The 26,686-nt window shown below is 44.1% G+C and overlaps 1 protein-coding gene across 2 annotated transcripts in view; it reads right to left on the reverse strand.

The window, feature by feature from the left end:
• COL15A1 (collagen type XV alpha 1 chain) overlaps window positions 1–26,686 on the reverse strand; it is a 221,073-nt gene that overhangs the window by 67,486 nt on the left and 126,901 nt on the right. For both annotated transcript variants that reach the window (XM_066628923.1, XM_066628922.1), the window contains exons 12-17: window positions 22,811–22,888; window positions 22,513–22,581; window positions 17,112–17,240; window positions 12,470–12,532; window positions 6,700–6,735; window positions 5,287–5,412 (exon numbers count right to left, since the gene is read on the reverse strand). In XM_066628923.1, the coding sequence (XP_066485020.1) occupies window positions 5,287–5,412; window positions 6,700–6,735; window positions 12,470–12,532; window positions 17,112–17,240; window positions 22,513–22,581; window positions 22,811–22,888 (501 nt within the window). The remainder of the gene's footprint in view (window positions 1–5,286; window positions 5,413–6,699; window positions 6,736–12,469; window positions 12,533–17,111; window positions 17,241–22,512; window positions 22,582–22,810; window positions 22,889–26,686) is intronic.

The raw sequence follows: 26,686 nt of genomic DNA on the forward strand, positions 1-26,686 counted from the left end.
TTGCTGGATTCTTGCCTGAAATCACTGAATGCAGTATGTGGAAAGAGTTATCATAAGACCATCAGAAAAGCTCCCAAACTACACGTTCTGCTAAACATGTAATTTGGCCATGCAGGTTTGGATTTTCTTTTTCAGTTAAACAGTAGCTGGAGGTGGGATCAGGATCAGAACTATGAGGCGTGGGAAGGGGGTATTCAACACTTTCCTGCCATATCACAACACATATAACCTCTCCAAAGTGGTTATTATTTGTCATCAGAGGGGGCCCTCTTAACCATGCCATTGATGGAGGTGAGGAAGATGGCGGTGGGGAACAGTTCCAAGATTGTGGGACTTCCTCCCCTTGGAATTAAGAACGGCTCCTTCCCTGAAGACCTTTCAGTGGGGCTTTAAAACCTTCTCATTGAGGATAGCCGAGTTGATGGGCTGGTGTAATTATTAACTCTCTTAGGTAATCCACTGGGATCTGCTCTGTATTTATTGCTTATTGTATTTATTGATTGCCCTCATCGAGAGAAAGGTGGGGCATAAATTATTTAAATAAATAAATAGTTGTGGAAGGAAATTTCCACTGATGGCAAAGCTGCAATGGCAGCTTTTCTCACAGGGCTAATGGTAGATCTGTGAGCATGACTTTCATCAGGACCACAAGCTCTTTCATACATGAACATAATGTCTTCTGCTTCACCCCACAGTTCTGACATACAGCCATGTGTGCCAAAGGAAATGGTTCTCATGCTGTTAGGGGAAGGTGTGAACTGAGAGCTGGCTGTTACCCAGAGATAAACATGAACACTTATCCCTTGGTAGAACTTTATTCCCAAGGAATAAAGCAAAACATCGACAAGCTCTTGGGGGGGAAAAAGAAAGAATTGTTCTGCTTTATTTTGCCTCTTTCTGAATTGTTAGATGTGAAAACATCTGACAAATTGCCCTGCTGAAAAGGACCATCAAGTGTTTTGAACTATGAAAATGATTGTTTACTTTGCAGGTTTAAGGAAGCAGTTTGTCTTTTGTCCAACTGTGCAGTAATTAGTCTCCAAATGGTGATTTTTTTCTCTCTTAAAAGAAAGGGCCAGCCCCAATGCCAGCATAAATTGTCACTTTCATTATCCACAAGTGCATTATCCAGAAGCTGTTATTTTGGTAAATGCACACGCCAGCAAAATCTAAGTTCCCTTTTCAACTACTTGATATTTTAATTTTGGCACATAACTGATAATAACAGATGCTGAGTGCAAAAATGCAGACTGTGTGAGACATCTTGTATAGCAATAAATAAGCTTCCAGCCCAAACAGTGTTTTACTATCCTAGACTAGTGTACTTTTTCAAATTCAGCCACCAGCAACTTGTCCCTTAAAATGGCCACTGTGTCAAAGGACTGGAGGATAGCTAAAGTTACATCATTCTTTAAAAAAAGGAAAGAGAGGGGAACTGGAAAATGACAGGTCAGTCAGACTAACATCTGTTCCAGGTAAGATGGTGGAAAGTCTCATCAAAGATAAAATCTTAAAACATATAGAAGAATAAGCTTTGCTGAGGGAGAATCAGTATGGCTTCTGCAAGGGTAACTCTTGCCTCACAAACCATTTAGGATTCTTTGAAAAGATCAACAGGCATATAGATGAAGATACACCCACCGATATTATAGATCTAGATTTTCAGAAGGCATTTGACACAGTTCCTCACCAAAGACTCCTGAGAAAACTTCAAGTCAGGGAATAAGAGGACAAATTCTCTTGTGGATTAGGAACTGGTTGAAGACCAGGAAACAGAGTAATGTAAGGAAGACAAACCTCAGCTTTGCTCAAAGACAAGCAAGTTAGCAAATTAATATTACATACACTTCCTCAGTTACGGACATTCAGCTTAGGGACATCTGAGTTACGAAAAGCGGCATCAGTGCTTTCGTGGAGGCAAACTACATCCTTTGCTAATGCTTCCATGCAGGAGCAATGATGCTAGACCAGGAAGAACTGGCTGCTCAAACCTATGTCAGTTTCAAGTTATGAATGGACCTCCAGAGCCTAACTTCTCTGTAAGTAAGGAACTTGGGCTTACTATTTGGGGTTTATGGTGGCAGATCCACCACTGCAGGTCCTGGTCTAGTGATGCAAAAGCTGTGCTGCTGTCATGCCCACCAGGGCTGACAGTGCAATCAGCTGGAGGTCGCACGTCCATGACAGTGGCTCCTGAATGCCCTGCTGGAGCAATAAGGTGGATAATATTAGATTAACAGGAGATAATATAATAGTTAGCCTGTGCAACTCCCTGCTAACCCTAGCAGCAGGGGAGGTCTGCGGACAGGTCAGAGCAGGAAGCTGGTCAGGCAGGGGGCAGCTTGAGGATGGGAGGAGAAGGATCTCAGTGGAAGCTGCACATGTTCCTACCCCCTTTCCCAGCCCAACATGCTCTTGACTCTCCTCAGACACCAGCTAAATAACTGGCATATATTTAAGGAGACCAGGCTGGAAGGCAGGCTGCCTAAGTAAAAAAGATTTTTATTTACTTCTCCTCTGGTCATTTCATTTCATTTCTCTCCTCTGGTTGCCACCCCCCATCACAGCATGCAAAGCATCCATCAGCTTTGCTGCATGCTATGGGCTGGCATGGGATAGGATTGGGCTGTTCATTTCTTTTGTTATGTATACTGTTTGAAAAGTGGTAAATAAATATTCAATAATAATAATAATAATAATAATAATAATAATAATAATAATAATAATAATAATAATAATGGCAAATTATAAGGCCAAACTCGTACCAAATTGTGTGTGGATTAGCTGAAACGGCAAATAAATAAACCTAAAGTGGAATTTCGGTCAATGACACAATTCAGCTAAATTGTTATTAAATGTCTGAACGTAATTTACATTAAGAAATATAACTGCAGTTGGTATATTCACTCTGAAAATTTAGGCCAGTTAGGGGGAGGAGCCCAGCAACCTGGGGGCTGCACACGTTTACTTGAGCTCCGTTTAAAAAACTTCCTTTTTTCCCTATTTATGTGTGCCTTACTATAATCTATTCTGCGGCACCTTTGAATGCAGTTTTGCAAGCCAAGTGTTTTGGTTTGCAAATGTCCCTGTTGGGGATAAAAAATCAGCGTTTATCTGCAGGCATGAGGAAACGAAGTAAAGGACAGAGAACCAGCCCAGCTGCCTCCGGGGAAACCGCCCTGAGAAAGAAATGCAGCCTCAAGGTCTCTAAACAGCTGCTGTTATCTGAATGCCCACTTAATCATGTAAAAGTGAGTAAGACTGTGGAATTAACTTCAGAGGGGGTCGAGGAGGTAGAAGAAGGGAGTCAAACATCAAGTCATCCTGGAGAAAGGAGCGAGACACCACTATCCTCCTATGTACCTAAGGGGGTGGTCAAACCTGGTTCAGCGTGCAATGTAGCTACCAGCACAGACAATTTGGAATTGATAGGTCTCAAGGAACTGAAAGCCCTGTTTGGTAAACAATGTGCTCTTTTCTCACAAACTCTGCTTACTATCTTTAGAGGCCAGCAGTCTATGGCCTGTCAGTTAGAGGCTTTGTGTAGTCAGTTGAAAATACTCACAGTGAAGGATAGGCCTCCCTGTGTGGGTGACATTCCTGTTGTTTCCTCAACGTCTGAAGTGAGGACGGGAAGAAGATTGCAACCTTGCAAGATCTCCCTCTCCATTTTTCAAAGCCAGTTAAACTATGGCAGGTGGCACACAAAATTCAGAGCAAAATCTTCTCTGAGCAGTCTTTTACGCTGTGACTTGCATGAGGTGGACTTGCAGAATGTGACCAGATTAAGTTCCTCTCCCAATTGGCAAAATATCCTGTTGTCTTTTCGACAGGATGTAATACCTCAAATGCTTTTTAAGTCATCTTTTCTTTTACATCGTTTTGGAATACAACCCAAGAAAGTCTATTATGAACCTCCCATTATTGCTTTTACTCAACCTTGGGGAGTTAGACATCTCGATACAGTTAGGGCAGAGGTTTCTCCTACCAGGCCTAGAATTTCTGAGCATCTGGACTCACAGTTTTTGGACCCCACATTTGAACTTCAGTTGAAAGAGTCATTTTCAGAGCTAGCTCTGTTAGAACAGGAACATTTGATTTCAGCCTTGAAGGAGCTGGTGCAAGACTTTGAAAACATACAAGACACATCAGCTTCTACTCTACTCCAGAAACAGCATGTTTTTCCAGAAGATTTGATGGAAACAGAGGTAGCTGTGAAGCAGATACCTGCTCCTAAGATTATTCATCCAGACCTACAGTGTCTAATGGACCTTAAAGAACAGTCTATGATACCTTATCCTTCTTCAACCTCTCTGTTGCTCTCTTCTCAGGTTGGAGAGAATACCCTGGAAGAAGTAAAGTTTGCTTCTGTTGCCCATGACTCGGTGCTCATGTCTGCACAAAGTGGATGTCAAACCCCTGGAATAATAGAAACTGATGTTTCACAGCAAAGTCATCTATCTAGTGAATTGTCTGTTTTGGAGGTTGTTGAATCTTCGTCTGGCAATGACCAGACAATTTTGGATTGTCCAGCTCAGTGTATTCATTTATCTCCAAAAACTGCAAACTTATTTCCTGTTGTGGAGTTGGGCTCAAGCCCACTTGGACCATTTTAAATGCTGTGATCTCTCCCCACAGTCTTTAATGATGATGAGCCCAGGAGACGCAAAAGAAATTTTGTGTCAGAGGTTGGTGGACCTTGAAATGAGATCTGCGAGAGCCAGACTTTCTGCGTATGTTTTTCTTGGGGATCAAGCTCTTGTACTTTCTCCTGCCAGATACTTTTATAATATCGTTATTCCTAAATTTAGGATTGCTTTTACTAAAGCCAGGTGTAATGTACTTTTATCAGCAGTCCTTTTGGGATGTTATGCAAGACGTCCCTATTCAGAGAGACTGTGCCCCTGCCCTCATAATGTGGTGGAGACAACTGCCCACATTGTTTTGCAATCCATATTATGATGACTTGAGATCTAAATTTATTTCCCCGATTTTTGGTACTGAAACGGGGATGCAGGTGGAGGAGCAGCTTGCTTTTGTGCTATCTGATGTATACTCTAATATATCATTCAGGGTTGCCCGTTTCTGTTATGCTGCACAGTTGGTAAGAAAGAAAATTGAGAGTGTAAATCTCTGATTTTATTATTTCATATATGTGTAAAGGGATGTTGGTCTTAATTTTGTGTATTTTGTTTTGTTGTCTGTGATTAGCTGGTCAGATGATCGTAAATAAAGTATCTATCTATCTAGGCCAGTAAACTCCTTTTAAACAGAGTACCTGTTTACCTCAAATCCAAATCCATAGCCTGGGCCAGGGGGCCCAGGGGGTCCTGGTAGTCCTGGTAGTCCTGGTTTCCCAGGCTCCCCATCAGCTCCTTTAGGACCTGGCAATCCAATATCCCCAGGATCTCCCTGTAACAAAAGAACACATTATTTTACATATACAGGTTGAGCCTCATTATTCATGAGGGTTTCATTCCAAGAACTAGAATGGATGGCAAAAAATGCACTACAGCAAATCAATTTATAAAAACAAAGTCTCTTTGCTCTGGTGATTTAAAAACAGCCTTGCTGAACCTTTGTCATGCACATAGAGGTAATCAGTTTCCCTCCAGGAGCTTAGGCTTCATTAGGAGGCAGCAATCCCTCCCTTCACCAGGAGCCCCAGCAAGGAGGAAAGAATAGAGAAGGGATAAATGGTTGGTTGGTTGGCAACCTTCAGTCTCGAAAGACTATGGTATAAGCCTACAGCACCCGGTATTCCAAGGCAGTCTCCCATCCAAGTACTAACCAGGCCTGACCCTGCTTAGCTTCCAAGATCAGACAAGATCAGGCATGTGCAGGGTAACAGTTGCTGCAGAGAAGGGATAATGGCTGCCATTTAGCCTTCTTTCATGTGCTCAGAGGGAAGGGAGGAGTGAAGCTGGAGAGAGAATGATTGATGGATTGTCAGCTGGCTGCCCTTAATGGCATTATTAAACAACTGTTTTCCTTTAATTTAAAGGGCCCTTCTCAGCCCTAACTCAGCTTTGAGATAGAAGAATCTGTGCATACTTAGGTTATACCTGTAATCACTTGCATGACTGTCTCTCTGCAACAGTAAAAAACAGTTTAAACTTTGATTTTAAAGGGGTGCATTTTTCCCCTTCTCCAGGAATCAGCACATTCCTTCTCAGTTGCAGGGGCCATTCATGTTGAGTCAACAAGGCTGGACCTGTACAAGGATCTGTAAGTGAATGATGGTGAGTAATGGCCTAAGTGGAGAAAAAAATTTCTCTTTGCAGATACTGTTGCTCTTGTTGTCCATAGCCCTATTGTAGGCTGTGTTGTCCATAGCCCTACTCCCCAATTTGTCTTCCTCTCCACACCATAAGTAGTGTGTTTATGGTCTACCCAACCAGGGCCAACCCCTCCATGAGATCAACTGATATAGAGCCCAATCCTGGGCTTTGTGCTGCTGTGCACTGTTACAAACATGCCTTAAGGCCCGTTTAGTAGGGCATATCACTAAGTGTAGTTATAGACATTAAAGACACATTAACATTACCAGAACAGCACACTGTATTGATGGAATGGAAATAAATATCTGTCTTCAAGTGTTCGATCACAGACAAGATTCTTGACTCCACTGCTCCCAGTCAAGCCCAGAGTTCACCACTGATATATCACAATATGATTAAAAGAGCTCTGCCCAATTACCTTTGGTCCAACCAATCCCGGAAGACCTTGATCACCCTGTAAAATATAACACAGTACCTTTGTTAAGGCGGACTGAGGAGGATTTAAAAGATACTGGACACAATTATGCATATCTAAGGGCAGAATGGTGACAAATGAGGCTTTTTCAAGGGTGTCATGTCTGAAATGAAGTTCAGCATTGTCCTGTGCTTTCTAGTGATTGCTACTATAATGGCAGCTTATAAAACTATTCTGAGCTCAGTATTTGTTAGAGTTCCTTACACACCTGGGGGAAGCAAATCAATTGACATTTCAATTACTGCTGCAGATACTGAAGGTCTGAAGACTGGTTCTCCAAAGCCAAGCACAGATACCATTCTTGAAAGCCTCCCTGCCAATTATGTGGCAAATTCCCCCAAAACGGTTGCAATAGCAAGGTGCCAAAGATCCAGGAGAATGGGGCCAAGTCACTAGCTCAGTTCAAACAACAGCAGGCAGGTGAAGAGTAAAAACATAGTTTTATCAAAGCACAAAGGGAGGGGGGAGGGAGGTTGGATAACAAAATAAGGAAGGGACGAGAAAAACCAACCAGGCTTGGAAAATGTCTCAGGGGTTGGCAGTGCCCAGGTGCAGATCTAAGTAAAAATACAAGCATGCCATTACAAGTAAACTTAAAAACAAAATAATTCCCTGATGCAATAGTTCTCAAACCTTTTAGCACCAGGACACACTTTTTAGAATGACAATTTGTCAGGACCCACTGGAAGTTATGTCATTAACCTGGAAGGGATGTCATGGCCAGAAGTGACATCATCAGACAGGAACATTTTTTAACACCACCCATATGACAAAATCAATTTCAACAATCAAGTAAATAAATATTTAAAAACTTTAAAATAAGTGCAAGTTTAAAAATTTATTTAAAATAAAGAAGAACCCTTCTAACCCTCCCAAGCAGTTACTGATCTGTTAAAAAAAAAAAAATCTCCAAACATCCCAAAGGCTGCAATCCTAGCCAGACTTAGGGCCCAATCCTATCTAACCTTCCAGCTCTGGTGCAACTGCAATGCAGACCCTAGGCGAGGAAGCAAATGTTCCCTTACCTTGTGGAGACCTCCATAATTACCCTCCCACCACAGGATGCAGTGCAAACCCCAGTGGCATGGCTCCATCAGCGCTGGAAAGTTGGCTAGGATTGGGCCCTTACGCAGGAGTAAGCCCCATTGACTATCATGGTTAAAAGTACGCAGCAGCCTGCTAAAAGTACAGATCTGTAACATTTCCCCAAATGCAGTCACATATCATGCTAGCATCAAGTTTAATATATTAAAAATGAAATACACATTGAAATGAATGGAGACCCACCTGAAATTGGTTCATGACCCACAGTTTGAGAAACACTGCGGCAATGCATTTTGGCTCACTGGTCCCTATTTGTACATGCACAATGCCTTTAGCTTTATGGACACTATTCCATTGATCTCCAGTGGGACACATGGAATTGACCATGCACAGATTCCCCCTCAGAGAGCCAGATAAAGAAAACACACAAGCACCTTTCGGTTTGAGCTTAAATAACCTAGGTTCAAGGAGGTCATAGGTCCATCCAATTGGATGATTTATTCCTAACTGCCTCATCAGGAGGGCTAAGATGGTCAGGTAGCTGATGCATGCCTGTGCTAGTAGGTAGATTCATTAAGGGCTATTGTCCATGGTGAACTCAAATGATAAAGACAAGCAATCCACAAACTTCCTGTCTACATGACCAGCAATCTTTCTGCAATGGTGCCAATTTCAAAGTGCCTCAGGGTAACATCTTTGATGATGAACCTGAGGCTGGGGCTTTCTTTACAGGGAACATACACTTATTATAAGGAAGCCAGGAGAGCTCAATCATCAAACTGAGACATAGGCTGCAATCCTAACCACACTTTCAGGAAAGCCCCATTGAACAAAATAGGACTTACTTCTGAGTAGACCTGGTTAGGATTGTGCCCATACTTACAGAACAATCCTATGCATGTCTCAAGTACCACTGAAGAAGTACCTCTCAGGTACACAATAAAGCTTCCTCCCAGGAAAGTGTGTACAAGATTGCAGCCTTATTTTCTGAGGTAAAATTGGAGCATTTAACCAGCAGCAGCTCCAGCTTTTGATGAGTGCTAAGGCAAAAGCCCTGACTACTCATAGATTCCCCCAAGCTTTAGAACATACATACATGCACGTGCCAGCTACTCCCTTCACCCACGATGCCTGGACTGGACAGCAGACAGATGCAAGTCCTCTTCATGCCACCCACCTGTCCTCTGCCCAGTTTGCAGCTGGTACTCATTTGGGAATATTAACCAAAGCAGTCAATGGGTAACAATTCTCCTTAACTGCCACCATTATGGTATAGCATTTAGGGTGGATAGTGGGTGGTTATCACTGGCAGCAGCTCTGCCGATATCATTTTGCTTCCCAGCCTTGATTCACCACCTATCTGGGTCCACTTGGACTTGCGCCAGCAAAATAGCTAGCGCAGATTCAAGTAGATTCAAGTAACAGTTGGTGGGTGGAGGGCTTGTTGCACCACAAGTCCTGTGAGGCTTATCATGGATGAACAGCCCTTCCTCACCTTGAAGGGCACTTGTGCAGTGGAGGCTGGGCTGCACTAGGTGATACCAACCCTAGTAATAATAATAATAATAATATACAGTATTTATATACCGCCTTTCTTGGTCTTTATTCAAGACTTTATTCAAGGCGGTTTACATAGGCAGGCTTATTAAATCCACGCAGGGATTTTTACAAATTGAAAGAAGGTTCTCTCTTTCAAGAACCACCACATTCAAGCTGTTACACTCCGATCTGGTTTAACATTCTGGCCTCCATCCTCCCACGCTCCGAGCAGATGGAACAGCTCAGCTGCAGCTTGCCAGCTGCTTCAAGGTCGCACGGTGCCGGTAGCCTCGAACTGGCGACCTTGTGGATGTTAATCTTCAGGCAAATGGAGGCTCTACCCTCTAGACCAGACCTCCTGCCCCAGTAGTAATGCTACTGGACTCAGGAATTGGCTGGCATGGGCCCTGGCTTGTGCCTCATCTGGCCCCACTCTGGAACCACTCCTTCATTAGACTGTTGTACCGCAAATGGTTAATATTTTGGATAAGAATTCTCCACACTCATGAGGAGCCCACTTCCCCTGCTTCTACATATGTCAATGATGGGGGCAGGTATCTCTTGTAGGAAAACATGCCAAGAGTAATGGCTCATGCAGAGACACAATAATAAACCTTTTCTGAGAGAGAGTAATTCTGCTGTCTCTTTCCATCAGCCACAACCCCATCACCTAAGGACAGGCCTTGCAATATGGAACTTAACAATGCATTGTTTGCTAAATAAGGACAAACCTAATAAAAGCTAAGGCAGAATGGGTGATATAAACCATAGCAGCCACTTAATAGACATTCCTTCCTCTCAGATTAAACACAGGACATATGCTAATACTGGCCTCCAGTAGAAAAGGAATGTGTATTCCACTTTTTAATACATCACACAGCGAACTCCTCTACTTTGCCCAAGGGACGGGGAAGTAGTAATAAGTAGACTTGCATATATATACACTGTCAAACTGTAAACCAAGGTTCATAATGCACTTCAGGGGAAAAAAAGATTAAACACAAACATTCACATTTAAATCCTTAAATAATTTATTCAAAGTCCCCATGCGAGTACTATAAACATAGCCTATTTATACTTGGCGAACAGGCAGTTTTATGTGCGCACGGAGCACTCAATCTATAATTTAATCACTCATTAAATATACAAGGCATGGAAGACTGTGAGCCAAAAAAATGGCTGTATCTCTTTGCTGCTGGTTTGGGCAAACAAGCCTTTCATGAGGACCATCTCTTTAGAAACAAAACCTTCCTTAGTTGATTCCTCGCTAAGATTTGAATTTTTGGCTTGATTATTTTCAGGTGTAGGTGCACACCAGGACTCCACAGGTTTGAATCTAACCTTTGCCATTAGTTCATTATTTTGCTTAAGGCAAGCCACTCCCTCTCAGCTTTAGCTCCATTCCCCATTTGCAACACCAGGAAAATAATACTGATGTCAGTGGCATACCTGGCAGGGGGTCCAAGGGACCATGTGGTAAGGGGCAGCAGATGGGTAGGAGTGGCATTCGCCACCCCCCTGCACCTGCTGCCTCCCCCCAGAGGAGTTCTGAAGGTTGGGGAAGCCATGCACGGAAGTGATGGTTTTCAGCCCCCAGAAGGCTGAAGCTGCACACAGCCTCCCAAACCTCAGAAGACCTTCTAAGGCTTTCTGGGGGCTAAAAACTAGAAGTGACTATTTTCAGCCTTCAGAAGGCCTTAGACATCCTTCTGAGCGTCAGGGAGGCCACAGGAAGCTTCCTTGGACTTAGAAGGCCTCGGGGGAGGGGGAGAGCAGGCACGAGGGAAGCACCTCCAGGTAGGGGGCGGCACCACTGGCAGTGTTCCCACTGGTGCCACAGTGGTGAGGAATGCCCCTGACTGACAAATCCTGCAGGTATTTTGTATGTATAAGAGAATACAAGTGATGAGCTCTGACCATTCAAAAGCACTATATAAATGCTAATAATTATTACTGCAACCCTGGGAATGTTACTACTGACATCAGCAGGTATATTATTAAGTCTCTTGATCTGCAGTGAGCAAGTATTTAAAAAAAACCACTCACAAAGGAGGATGACCTGGGTCAATTTACAATTGGCAGCAGACTGGGAATTGTTTCTTTGTGGCTTCTTCTCACCTAACTCTACTAATGTGTCAGGGAAACCAAAGCTTGTAATAGAAGTCTCAGGGACCCAACTTGGTGAGCGACCTGGATGCTCAAGCCCTCAATCCCTTTTCACGTACAGAGAAGGGTATAGGGATGTGCAATATCAGCTTTTGCAACAGGCAGGTAGTATGCAGCCTTGGACTGGCCAGCCCTAACATACATACTAGGAACTTGACATGCTGCCTTTGCCTAGCCAGCAAAGTCATTTTTCTACCTGCTAACCATCAAGCACTAGCTTCTCACTCAAGCTCTGCACATATATGTTTGGGTATAGCCGACCCAGAGCTGGCTTTAACATACATGTGTTCAAAATAACTTCAAGGAAGGGGTCAGTCAGATGCCTTCCCACATAGACATTTGTCCTCCATCCCAGTCTGGTGAAATTTGCATAAGACGCAGCCACTTTATTAGCTGACTCATGTGGTTTTTTTTATACATAGATTAAGGAAGTGGTTGCCTGGGCAGAAGCCACAGGGAAGCAGCTTTCCTACCTCTGCCGGAAACCGAGACATCCCTCATGAAGTTGTACTCAGCCAGGACATACTCAGCACAAGCCTGCACAGATCCCATGAGTAAAGTTTTCCCTACTGACTGAATCACAGCACAGAAAAGAATCCTGATGCATGCCACATCAAGTTCTGTTTTGCCCTCTGATTTAATCAAAGTGCACATACATTGGACCCTTAAGAGCTAGCTACTAACCACAGCAAATCACACATGTACACCAATCTGAATCCAGACTGGAAATCAAAACTGGAAGAAAGGGGAACCACTGGTTCACTGACGAGAACAAGATGAAATCATTTAGGCTACAATCCTATCCGTACTTTTCTGGGGATAAGCCCCATTGACTATAATGGGACTTACATCTGAGTAGACATGCATAGGATTGGGCTCTTAGAACCCTATGATCTTAGGAGAAATTAAGAAAGGGAAGAGTTTATAAGTTGCCCTAAAAGTAACACTTGTGTCTGAAACTTACTTTTTCTCCCTTTTTTCCTGCAAGGCCAACAAATCCATCTTGACCAGGACGACCAGGGGGCCCCTGTCAATTACAGTAGAGATAAGCAATTTTATAATGACATACCCTTAATAACAGACATGCTTGAACTTGTGGGTTCATCCCTGTTTACCACTCACACTGCCAGCCAAACTCCACTTCAAACTTTGCAATCAGACACAACATTCAATTTTTAAGTTCTTCATTTGGGTGGCATTTCCCATTTCAAAAGGCAGATTTTACCCTAGCGTTTTCAGACGTGTCTGTTATGGAAGAGTCATCAAGGCTGGGTTGGCAAATCTGCTTTTTGAATTTTTCCCCAACTCCACGTTTCAATAATGTTCTTAAATAGGCCTGTGTACACTATGACTCAATAGGCACTTTAGTGAACTGAAACTTTGTGGCAAGCTACTCATTGCATAAGTTGTGCGTAACTAAGTCCCCAATAGCCCCTTCTCCATTGCAAATTGCCCTTAGGAGGGAAGTGGTGCTTAACTATTCCTTTGCCAACTACTTTTCCCCTGAAATTATCCACCCCACAGCTACTTTTAGGCCTGCAAGTACTCCAAATACAGTATGTGTTTGCAAGATAAACACAGGATCTTCAAATGTGGCCTCCTCTGTATGCAGGTGGTTACCAGAAATAGCGCCTTTTTCAGTACGGCTGTAGGCAAACTGACCAGCAGGTATCAGGCAATGTCTGCCATATTCACCCATTACTTTAACACGGTGTGATCCTATTTCCACTGTCATTGTTTAACTGATTTTTGGCTGTTGTTTTTCCTTATGTTTTTTAGACAGTGCATTTATCGTTTTCATATTGTGTAAGGCACTATAAAAGGAATCTAGAAGTAGAACCTTGGTGCCTTGCCCTGCTAGCCACAATGATGACTTACAGGGGAAAAACTAGCTAGCCTAAGCCTTTTTGTTCCACAGTGCCTCCTAACAGCAGTGGAAAAGGAAACAGTAGCAAGTCAGGTGCCCAAAAAGAATCAGGTGAGCCAATAAAGGCCATGCTGGAACCATATAAGAACTCTCCTAGGCTTAGCTTCAACCCCTGGGGACTGGGGATAAGAATAGGCCCTCAGTTTGGCTGTACTTGTTGTAAGAGGCGACTGACTATACAGCCACCGGGTAGATGGGACTCGTCGGCCTGGGAGGGCAGCTCATCTGAGAGAAGGAAAACTCTGATCCCAAACCTCCACTGCCTTGTGCCTACATCCAGTTATGGAAAAGGCTTCAGGAGTCAACCTCGAGGCAAAATCCGGAGCCAGAGTCCCTGAGGTAGTTCATGGCTGAACACAGTCACGTTCTGGCAACTCCTGCGACATCGCTGGAACCAACTGTATTGGCTTCTGCCTTTCCATTGCACCATTTCAGCGACGTGGAGAGGGGGGATTTGCTGCATGGGTAACAGTCTTTCCTGGGTAAAGTAGATGGGTAACATCTACTTTACCCAGGCTTTGCGCACTGGAGAGGACACTCTGTTCCGGAACCACCACTCAGAGCGCGATACCATAGTCTTCCGAGACTGAAGGATGCCAACAAGGCTTAGCTTCCCTGTTGGACAGAGTAACTAACTACACAGATGTGCTCATCTGAACCAGTTTGTCTTTAACTATGTCAGTGGTTCTCAAACTGGTGGGTCATGACCCACCAGTTTGTGCAAAGGTTCCCTGTCCCTATGGGGGGGCGAGGGGGGTGCTTTCACTTACATTTAAGTAGGTAGGGCTGCAGGAGGTGCAGGGAGCCTTGTGCAGCCCTCTGAAGTGCTCCCCAAGGTTTGGAATTTTCAGTAAAAGCGGGTGTAAAGCTCTTCTGTTTTGCAGGAGGTGCTTTGCATCTGCTTTTACTGAAAGTTCCAAGCCTTGGGGAGCACTTCAGAGGGCCGTGCAAGGCTCTCCGCACCTCCAGCAGCCCTACCTACTTAAAAGTAAGTGAAAGCACCCCCTCCCCCCGGCAATACAATCCTGGGGATCACATCTCTGCCCTAGCCCCTCCCCTGCAAAGACGTACTGAGGGAGTAAAGCTCCCTTGAAGTTTGAGAACTACTGAACTATGTTGTTTGCCTCTAGCCCTTTCAAGACTTGGCTGCCTCTGGCAGCCAACTCTTGGCAGGCTCTGGGGCCTAACAGACATTCTTGATCCTGTCATTTGCCTCTGATTCTACTAGGCCCTGACATATTGTTGACTTTATTTTTTGTAAGCTGCCTGGAGTGGTATATAATTACCTATACTTATATATACTTAGGATATAAATTTCCTAAATAAGTATATAAAAGCTGCTTCAAGGGAAATTCTGGGGGGGGGGGAGTTTTCAGGAGGGACAAGTTGGCATCATTGGGCAGCTCCATAGGACCCACTGTTGATCACCAAGAACACCTCTGAGCCCATAGTCTTCATGTGATGGTGGTATTGGGAGTGGCTCTCTTGCGGCTCTCAGGTAGGAGGGGGTCCATGGAGGGCAGCTTGCCAAGAGTCCCCTGAAACCTGGATCCAGTTCTAGGGTATAGAAAGCATTAAGTCCTTCCTACAGCTTTTTCTCATGCAAAGTACTCCCTCCCATGGAGAAGGCACCAGAGGGGTTTCATTTGCACACAGCTGCAGTTTCCTTTCAGCAAGCCAACAAAGTCTTAATTTCTCAAACACAATATTAGCAGGATGGGAGGGAAGCACCGCCTTTTGTGCCAACCTTAATAGTACAGTATCTGCTTATTAAACAACCCAGACTTTTAAAAGGCTTGTTAACAAGCTGGAACCACTAATCTCTTCCTCATAAAATTGTATGTTGAAAAATCAAAATAAGATTTCAGCACAGGAACCCGGGGGGGGGGGGGGGAGAACCACCCAGGAACACATATGCTTTAACTTGAGGCCTGTAAGCACACTTCAGAGAAGTAAGGACCATTATAATAAATTGGAAGTAAATCCAAGCATGTTGTTTAGCACAGGGGAAGAAGAAATGTTTATAGAACCTTCCTTAACAAGGTTAAGAAATCATTCCACCCAATTTTCCATTGTGTTCCAGAAATCACAGCTTTTACCTTCAAAACATTTTAAATTCAGACAATCTGCCTGAAAATTTCAAAGAAAGATGTGAAGGCAATGACAACATGATCTAACATATACCATCTGCCAATGCTTCGCAGTCCTAAAAAAGAGGTGCCCAGGCCAGTGTAGGCCGTAACACCAGCTCCCCTTGAGACCAGCACTGTCCTGAGAGAACTATTGGGCAGTCACTCCTCCTTCCTTCTGTACTAAAACAGCTTCCAGTCAGTCCCCCAAAAGAACCCTGGAAGATGCTACTAGCCAAAGTGTAACAAGATTTTATGATGAAGAAGAAGAAGAAGAAGAAGAAGAAGATGAAGAAGAAGATGAAGAAGAAGAAGAAGCCAAGTCCAGCTAAAAAATGGGCAGCTGCGATATGCAAGATAATAACAACAACAACAACAACAACAACAATAATAGAATCAGGCATCCCAGGTCCTTGGGAAGGACTCAATGTCTGTATAAAAGAAACTCGTCAATACTGGTTACTTACTTTACTGGTTACTTACTGGTTACTTACAATACTTACTGTGCAAAAATCTCATAATAATCAACAACAACTAATCATAAAATTTTCCTAAAAAGCAGGAAGATGAGCATCAGAACCCAAATAGAGTGGGCTCCAGTTCACAGAAGTAAAGGGATCAAAAGTTGGGTATTTGGCAGCTCTACTATGAGCCCAATCCTATCCTCCTCCACCCCCCCCCAGTGCAGCCACACTAAAACAGGTGTGGGGTATCCAGCGGGGGGCGGGGGGTGGGTGAACTGGGAGCTTCAGAAGGAAAAGGGATATAAAATTCCTCCATAATCTCCTCAGTGAATTCGCTGGTGCATGTCCAAGGAACCAAAGTGGGTGACGAGGCTTGAAAAATAGGCGATAGGAACTGGCACTCACCATTTCCACCAGACAGATCCCCTCCTGCAGCCTGCCCACCCCTATTCTACCCCCCTCTTCCATGTTGCAACCCTCCCCTCCCCCCTGCCACTGCCTTACCTGCTCTGGGGGCGGGGGTGCTGGGTAGTCTGGTGACAGTTGGGAAGTACTGCTGCCACCTGCAGCACACTAAAAATGGCTTCCAACAGAGCGCTCTGTGCTCTCTTAATAACTGGTATTGGCACCCATTTCGACAGTGGAACTACACGCCAACCCAATCCCAGATAGGATCGGGCTATGTCTAAACAGAGGCCCTTAAACCCCCATCCAAGTTAGAAACAAACAGGATGAGTGCACCATAGCTGTGGTAGGGGCCATCTGCCTGGAGACCACATGGTTTCCCGAGAAAATGCCCCACCCCAAGGAGGCAGTATTTTTTGGTTCACTTCCTAGCTAATTCAGTGTGAGCTGAAAGATCATTCTTCAAATGCCTCTCTATTGTGCCTATGATTGCAGGAAAGTGAGCAGCTCATCTGACAGTGAACAGGACAGCTTGTCCTGTGACAAGCACAACAATATTTTCCTTTTCCTGGCAAGTAGAGAAAGGGTTTCCTATGCTTTGATCTTTGCCTCCATTGCTAATATATGAAGTTAAAGCTCCCATAGCATAGATAAAACACAAATATACAAACAAATACTTACTCGAGGACCTGGTTTCCCAGCTTCTCCTTGTTTCCCGTTTTCTCCTGGTAAACCAGGGGTCTCAGCATCTGGTGCTGGCAATCCTGGAGCACCAGGTAAACCAGGAGGACCTGGGGGTCCAGGTGAACCCTAGATAAATCACAGATACTGTCATTAAAATGTGCTACTCTCATCTCCTCAAAAGATTCACACTCATCTTCATCAAGCCATTCTTTCTCAGCTTCAAATTTAAGGCTAAACTACATATTATTTTAAACCTATTATTTGGATGGATCTTTCTGGATTGATTTTTCTTAAGTAAACAGCAGTGTGATCATGCCCCTTTAGCTTTTCTCCCAGGGCAAATAACAGCTGCGTTAGGGGGGAGGGAGAGAACCATGCTGACAGAGGGTTAAATCTCCATCCCATCATGATCCATCTTGATCCACAGGGACCCCAATCTGGTTGATAATTAGTTAAGAAAAATCAAGTCTACCTGTCTTAATAACAGACTTAGGGCCCAATCCTATCCAACTTTCCAGCTCTAATTCAGTTAAGCCAATGGGGCATGCACTGCATCCTGCTATGGGAGGGCAGTCACAGAGGCCTCCTCAAGGTAAGGGAACATTTGCTCCCTTGGCTCAGGGTTGCATTGCAGTTCAATCAGCTGGAAAGTTGGATAGGATTGGGACCTTACAGCCCAATCCTATCCATTGATGCAGTCACACTTAAATGGCAACCACTGCAACCTGTGGTGGGTGGGGCAGTTGCAGAGATCTGCTCTAGATAAGGGAGCATTTGTTCCTTGCCCAGAGGTCTCTGTGGTGTGAGTAGGGGTCTACTTGGATCAGGTCTGCATGCACCCATGCTGCAGGATCAGGCCCAGGAATGTGGTTAGGATATTGGTGGTACCAGTATCACTGATCCTACCACTTCTTGGCCCAAACTGTCCTTTCCACATCCTCTCCACCCAGTTTTGCCCATTCCCACACCATTCTGCCCTCTTTCTTTTCTGGTTCTCCCACTGACTTATGTGTTGGTGATTGGCGGGAGAAGAAATAATACAAGTGGCAAGCTGAGTAGCATGCCAACAGAGTGCCTTTCGCAATTGGCACTGACTGCTTTACGGCAGTCAGCGCTAGCAGACAAAGAGGACTAGTACATATAAGATTGGGCTGTTAACTTACCATGCAGTTTGGCTCTCAAACACACCATAGCACAGAGATAAAACAACCATGTAAACCAGTATTGTTAAGAATTTCTAAGGTTATGTCTATAAAGCACATTGGGTACTTCTGGAAAGCTCTATTAGAAAGATACTCTTCATTCTGAGCCACTCCATGTGATTAAGCTTTTAAGAACTAGAATCTTTATTAAGAAGAATTTTCCAATTGATAGACCACTAGATCTGGATCTGCATCACATAGCATCTCTGCATAAACCAACCTTGAAAAATGTATCGTTTGGCTCATACGTTAGTATTACTTGTTAGTATGACACAGATCAGGGACAGAGTGACCAAATGATGGAGCTTTAAGTGACCTAGTCTAAATCACCATTGGAGTTAAGAACAGATAACAATGTTAAATTAGACAGAGGTGCATGGGACGAAACTGGTCTCAAAAATTGGTTCTCCCTGTGGAAAACCCCATTCCAAATCAGCCTTTGCAATTGAGCCAAATCATGTATGTTTTTGATAGATTGGAATCAGAGGGGCAGGAGGAGCTATCTAGGACTAGCAAAGGAGTAGTACTAGGTCTGCGGGAGAGGGGCAGAGAGTAGGGAAGACTTCCACCCCTCTAGGCTTTCTGCCAGGAGAATTGCTCAGTCTTCTGCAGTGGTTTGACTCAGTAGTGTACCTAGAGGGGGTGCAAAGTTCTAAGTATTGCAGGGTGCCTCACCTTGGTGTGCAAGCGGCCCCCCTCCCCTTTGGAGCCATTCTGGGCTGCTAGAGCAAAACGAAGGAGATGCCTCTGCTCTGCTCTAGTAGCCCAGAATGGTTCCAAAGAGGAGAGGACACTTGTACACTGAGATGAGGCACCCTGCAAAACTTTTGCACCCCCTCTAGCTATGCTACTAGTTTGACTTGCAGGTAAAAGTCCTTGACCCCTGCTAATAGAGCAGAGAAGCACCTTCTGAAGTGGTGGATCTCTTTTGTTTATCAGGGAAGGACAACTGTCTCTATTCAGTCCAGCATTGCTGGTGTTCTGCATCTTTTTAGACTGCAAGCCCTTCAGGGACAGGGAACCATTTATGTGTTGTGAACTTTTTTGTTGAAAAGCAGTATACAATAATAATTATTATTATTATAACAACCCATACATGCTGGGAGATCCAACAGATGATACAAGGTAATATGCAAGTTTCCCAGATATTCCACTATTCAGGTTTGAGCACACTCCCTTGTTTACTTCAGTCTACGTTCAAGGTCTTAAAAACACCATGCACTGTCTGGTGGCCTTTTCCAGGTCACAGAGGTCTGGAAAACTAGTGGCACAACAGTTCTAGAATTCTTCAGAATGGAGAAGTGATTCTGAGAAAACTGCAGACTATACTTCATTCTAGGGCTGAAAGTGGGCTCTTTCCCACAATGAAGGTCAAAACCAGTTCTGTTTACATCTCATTATTTCTTTACATGCAGCTCTGAAGACGTCAGTTTTAAGGAATGTCTACCACAGTTGAAATGGCAAACCCATGACTCAAGGGGAACTTTTAGGAACTGCAGAGCAAGCAGCAGGTCAGCAGATGCAGCTTCTTCTGCTTCTCTCTATTCCTACGCACTTACACAGAAATCAAAGTAGCAGGCAAAGCCTTTTCTGACACAAAGATAACAGGTGAAATGCTTCACCTACTGCATTTTGGCTTGCCAGGCTATTGTTAAGAGGCACAGAAACAGAGCTAGTAGAAAAAATAAAATGACAATACTATCTTAGAAACTGTTGGTAATAAATTTGCCATTCCAGGTACCCCCTGAAGAAAATGTCTATACCAGGGATGTCAAACTTGTTTCAGACGGCAGGCCAAATGGCATTTATGATGCCTACTGACGCCGGAAGTGATGTCATTAGGCAGCAAGTGATGTCATTAAACAGGTCATAACCAGAAATAAGCACTTTTTCTCGCTTAGGAATACACATTAGCTGCAAATGACAGAAGAGAAAATACACAAATCTTGATCATATTTCAAGATATGGGAGAGCCCAATAACCATGTGGGCTGCTCTTTCAGTTATAACACTTCAGCACTACTCAGCAGCTGAGAGCCCGAGGGCTGGATAGAAAGCTTCCGTGAGCGACATCCGGCCCCTGGGCCTTATGCTTGACAGCCCTGGTCTATACCTTCTCATAGTCTGAGGCCCACAATGAAGGTGCAGCCACTGTGCCTTCTGCCTCATTTCTCTGCTGATCCTCTCACTCTTTTCCTTTCCTTACGCTGAGGAAGATTAAAGCCCTGCTGGCCATATCAGAAGGAGGAGAAGGAGGCTGAGAAAATATAAGGAGAGTCCTGCTGGATGAGAAAGGATCGATCTAGCCCAGCATCTTTTTTTCCAGTAATGTCCAACCAGTTCTGGGAAATTCACAAGAAGGGCATGAAGGCAACAGTCCTCTCCTGTGACTGATATTCAGAGGTGCATTGCCTCTGAACATGGAGGCTCCATTGATTAATCATAGTTGCTGATACATCCAAGTACCATTAAGACACCAATGGAAAAATGGCAACAGAGGTACAGCGGCTGCAGTTTCACTTGGTGCCTTGGTGTATTTAAAGCTACAGACATTTTTCCAGCTCAAAATATGGCAACCAACCCTTTATGTGCTGAAGTGATAGGTAGCCTCTCAAATTCACCCTTTCCTTATGCCTACTAAAGGCACAGGAGCCCTCTTGTCAAATGTAGGCAACACTAAATAAAAAAAAAATTCAGAAAAGACCATAGCAGAGGCTTTTGGTGGCATGTGATATAAGGCGATGTCGAGATTATTATCAGAGACTAAATTCTGGAGGTACTGAAATCTAAAGTACCTGTATACATCGTTGTTGTTCAGTCGTTAAGTCATGTCTGACTCTTTGGGACCCCATGGACCACAGCACACCAGGTCCCCCTGTCCACCACTAACTTCCAGAGTTTGTCCAATCTTATGTTCATTGCCTCCATGACACTATCTTACCATCTCATCCTCTGCTGTCCCCTTCTCCTTTTGCCTTCAATTTTTCCCAGCATCAGGGTCTTTTCTAAAGAGTCCTCCCTTCTCATGACATGACCAAAGTATTTAAGTTTCAACATCTATCCTTCCAATGAACAGTCACGGTTGACTGATTTGATCTCCTTGCAGTTTATGGGACACAAAAGTCTTCTCCCACAACACAATTCAAAATGTATGCATTACACTGGGTCTATAATTATTCAAAGTGATACTGTATCCAGTGGTTCTCAAACATTTAGCACCGGGACCCACTTTTAGAATGAAAATCTGTCAGGACCCACCAGAAATGATGTCATGACAGGAAGTTACATCATCAAGCAGGAAAATGTTTAACAATCCTAGGCTACAATCCTACCCAAACTTATCCAGGAGTCCCATTTACTATCATTGTTAAAAGAATATATATAGTAGCTTGTTAAAAGTACAGGTCTGTCAATTTTCCCAAATGCAGTCACATACTATGGTAGCTTCAAGTCTAATATATTAAAAATAAAATATTGAAATGAATGGGGCCCTACCTGAAATTGGCTTGCGACCCACCTAGTGAGTCGCGACCCACTGTTTGAGAAACACTGCTGTATACAATCGTTTTTAACAGTACAATTATCTCAGAGAACAATCCTAAACTGCGCTTAAGCCGGTGCAAGTCTCTTGCACCTGTTTCCGGGTGTTGTGACCATGTCATAAAGCACATTCAAGCCACCACAGGAGTCAGGGAAGCCTGCACAAGGACACGCGGCAGCATCCCTACACCAGTTTCAGTCCTGGCACAGATAAGTTCCTGCTGCTGGCAGGCCACCCACAGGTGGTTTGGGGAGGGCATTTCAGGGACGTTCCAGGGCAGGGAAGAGCAGGCTGCAGGCAGGCTGGGTCTGAGAGGGGGTGGAACTTGCCTCTGGAACTTAGACCAGATCCTAACCCCCCTCCTGAGTAGCCTGGCCTTACACCAGGCTGCTCAGATCTGCCCGGTGATTTAGCTGGTGCAGATCTGAGTAGCCCCATTGAGGAGGCTGGGGCATTACTCAGGGTAAGGTGACATAAGTTCCCTTACTCCAAGTTGTGTCAGGTCCACCTCCAAACCTGCTCTGGATACAGTGCAGGCCAGCTGGCCTGCCTGTTCCAGCACAGGTTAGGATTGGGATGCCTGCCCATTATATCCTTAAATACAAATTATAATTTGAAAAGCATTTAGCAGTTAGCAACTATTGGCACCTACTTACTCTTGGAAATTCCATGTCTTTGTCAAAGTCACCAGAGCCAGAGCCAGACCCATCCAATTCCACTCTTCTCTGAAATAAAAAAAAAATTAATTTTAAAATAGTATGTAAGACGTGACAACCTCCCTACCATTCTGGAATGTGACAACTCTAATTTCTCTTGAATTTCCTCAGAAATTCTGCTCAAGTTGGAAACTTCATATGCAAAATTTAGTGGCAACATAAAATGTGTGAACCCCACACCCACTCCATCCCAGAGAGATTTTGCTAGTCTTGATGGAAAAGAAGCACTGAAACTCACAAAGGGTCTAAGAGGAGCAGGTGGTCCTGGAGGTCCTGGAAGTCCCGGGGGGCCTGGAAATCCTATACCAGGATCTCCCTAGAACAAGAGTAAACATGATAAAGTTGTGAGGATTTTAGAACATATATGTTAAATTACACAATGAAGTTGTTTAATCACATTAGAATGTGCTATTGCCCTAGGAATTGTTGGGTCTTGTTCTGTAACATGTAAAAGACCAAACAGTTGTGAAATAACCAAAGGCACTTGTAAGAAAAACAAAATTCATTCAGAATCTTTATCAGAAGCAACTTTTATACAGTTAAAATGTGATTACACCAGGTACGTTTTGGTGTTACATTATAATTTGGCATTACATTATAATAAATATTCCTTTCATTGAAAGGAAGAAGGAAGCTGTACTAATTTATTCTATATTCAAAACAGATACTCGCTTTATCATGATTCCTCTGATAACCATCACATAATGCAGGTACTGAAGAATTTCAGGAATGTCCCTGGCCAATTAAGAATGATTTTCCCAGAAGTGTAGCACAGGTAGCATCAAAGGGATCATTAAGTCTTAGATGAATGATCCAGCTTGCAGGGGGTTTGGGTTTTGATTCCTATTGTGATGGAGCCTTTTTGATGTCATCATAATGAGATGCTAGCCTGATGAAGTGCATTTCAAACCATGTAGTAGAGGGATCATAATTGTCCAAGAAAAAAAAGAAGAAAGGACAAAAAATAAAAATATAAAGTTAGAGGTCAAAAAAGTTAAAAAGCAAAGAAGGAGGATGCCTTCTGCACATGCAGTGACAATCAGAAACCTGATCTCCTGATTTCTAGTCAGATGTTCTAGGTCTCTGACTGAAGGCAGTTTTTACATGGACTGGAAGTTGATAAAAGAATGGAAAAACATCACTGTAGGGGTCAGATTAAAGGCCCAACCTAGTATGTCATTCTTTTTCCAATTGCAGACAGCCAGTTGCCTCCAGAAATTCTGCAAGGAGACAGGAACCCTTATCCCTTTGTTCTGTTATTTATCAAAACTACTCAGGCATACTTCCTCTGAACTTGGAGGTTCCACTTAGCTGTTAAGGCTAATAATAGTTATTGAAAGAGCTATTCTTCATTAACTTGTCTAATCTCCTTCCAAAGTCATCTAAGGTCCAGAACAAATGTGCAAAATGTGGCAATGAGCATTTTCCTCAGAATAAGAGCAATGGCGGACCTTCCCACCGCACACCCTGGGGAAAGGTCCATGATGGTGCCCCCCGTTGGATGCTTCCACCTCCCCATGCGCAAATCTGCCCTTCCCCATTTACTTGGAGTGCATGGAGTCTTGCATGACTCCAGGATGCGCCGGGGAAGCCTGCCGAAGTCTCCCTGGGCTCTTAAACTGTGCCTCCAGCAAACCGGAAGCACCGTTTCCAACCGCGTTGGGAACCTCAGAGAGGCTTCCACATGGTCCTGGGGGTGTGCAAGTCTCCACTCCTGGGGCATTTGCCCCTTCCCATTAATACGTCTGCCACTTAATAAGAGCATGCTAGGAAGTAACACCCATGTGTTTTTCCATAGGTTTCATGCAAAGAATATCCAAGTATCTGTTTCCTACTTGTTCCCGTAAGTTTGCAGCCTTCCATGTAGGTTCGCAAATGTATGATTGATCACAAAACCCATATTGTACTCAGTATTTGTAAGTTTGGTGGGTCAGTATTTGTGAGTTTGGTGGGTCAGTATTTGTGAGTTTGGTGGGTCAGATGTCTCCCTTGAACATCTTCCCGGGGAGCCCTTTTTGTCACAGCTCCTCTTCTTTTTTTGTTTTGGCATTAGAGGGCAGCCGTCTCTCCCCTCACTTGTGCCAAGCAGGAGAGAGAGGCACCAAAACAGTATGCATTTGAACTGCAGCCTGAGGATGTTTGCCCTTGCCATTGATCTGAAAGCACTGATTTTGCTTGAGTTGGAGGGAAGCAGTATTCCTGTGACTGAACCTACTGTTCATGAATAGCTGCTGCTGATGTGGAGCGCATTAACCACACCACTGTAGTCTGTTTTTAGATAGTTTAAGCCATGCCTATACCACAATGATTACCAGGGAGAACATCCAGTAATTTCTAATGAGGAATTTTAGGTGGTTTTATTTATGTAAATGTCTGAGCTACAGCATCTTGAGACATGGGTTCTTCATAGAAAATTAAATTTTAAAAAATCAACCACAAATTGTGGCATTTGGTGGGGACGCCATTTTACCGCACCACTCACCTCAAGGTTTTCCAGGTTGTCCTCTTTCTCAGCTCAAATTGCCATGGACTCATGTGTGGGGCCATTCACAGGCATGTTTGGTTTCTATGAGCCCAAGTCAAGGGTTGGTCAGGCACAGTCTTCTACCCAAAAAAGGTCCCAAGTTTTCAGAAAGGGGGATTAACCCTCAGGGGGATCCAGAAAATATTTGTGAAAAGATAGAAATAAAAAAAATTCCAGCTCTGGACCTAATCCTGCTGAGCTTTGAAAATGGGGATGTGCAGATATGCTGCCCTGAGAAGGGCAACCTGTCAACATACGTTATACAGAGTAGGTGTGCCCTAGGTGGTTGAGGAACTTGTTTTTGCCATGCACAAAGAAAATCATATAAAATGTATATGCTGTATATGGAAAGTGAAGTTTTTGCAACGCTTTCCATCCTTGGATCATGTCCATCATGGAGAAGTCTCATCTTTGCTGTTACGGCCCTTACTCATGTTGAAGTGTGGGTGATGAGACAGAAGTGTACTTGATCTACCTCCTTCCTAATTCTGGCACTCCTGCTAGCTTCTCCTTATCCTCAGCTTCTCTGCACTTGCTCCTGATAGGATTCCAGCTGGATGGATGAAACCACTGCACTCTGCTTTTTGTCAAGTGATAATAAACCTTGTTCAAGTGCAGTCACAGAATGTCATGCTATTATCATGTCAAATGTGGCATTCCCAGCATGTATAGGATCATCAGTTAAGAATAGGCCCTCAGTTTGGCTGTGCTTGTCATAAGAGGTGACTAGACAGCCACCGGGTAGATGGGGCGCGTCAGCCTGGGAAGGCAGCTCATCTGAGAGAAGGAAAACTCTGATCCCAAACCTTGACTGCCTTGTGGCTACATCCAGAAAAGGCTTCAGGAGTCAACCTCGAGGCAAAATCCGGAGACAGAGTCCCTGAGGCAGTTCATGGCTGAACACAGTCACGTTCTGGCAACTCCTGCGATGCAGCTGGAACCAACTGTATTGGCTTCTGCCTTTCCATTGGACCATTTCAGTGACATGGAGAGGGGGGATTTGCTGCATGGGTAACAGTCTATCCTCCATATCTACTCTACCCAGGCTTTGCGCACTGGAACCGTGCTGTGCTGGAACCATATAAGAACTCTCCTAGGCTTAGCTTCAACCCCTGGGGACTGGGGATAAGAATAGGCCCTCAGTTTGGCTGTACGTGTCATAAGAGGCGACTAAACAGCCACCGGGTAGATGGGACTCGTTGGCCTGGGAGGGCAGCTCATCTGAGAGAAGGAAAACTCTGATCCCAAACCTCCACTGCCTTGTGGCTACATCCAGTTATGGAAAAGGCTTCAGGAGTCAACCTTGAGGCAAAATCAGGAGCCAGAGTCCCTGAGGCAGTTCGTGGCTGAACACAGTCACGTTCTGGCAACTCCTGTGACATCGCTGGAACCAACTGTATTGGCTTCTGCCTTTCCATTGGACCATTTCAATGACATGGAGAGGGGGGATTTGCTGCAAGGGTAACAGTCTATCCTCCATATCTACTCTACCCAGGCTTTGCGCACTGGAGAGGACACTCTGTTACGGAACCACTATTCAGAGCGTGATACCATAGTCTTTCGAGATTGAAGGATGCCAACAACATGCAA

Source organism: Tiliqua scincoides, chromosome 5 (assembly GCF_035046505.1).
Source record: "Tiliqua scincoides isolate rTilSci1 chromosome 5, rTilSci1.hap2, whole genome shotgun sequence".
In the NCBI taxonomy this organism is placed as follows: Eukaryota; Metazoa; Chordata; class Lepidosauria; order Squamata; family Scincidae; genus Tiliqua; species Tiliqua scincoides.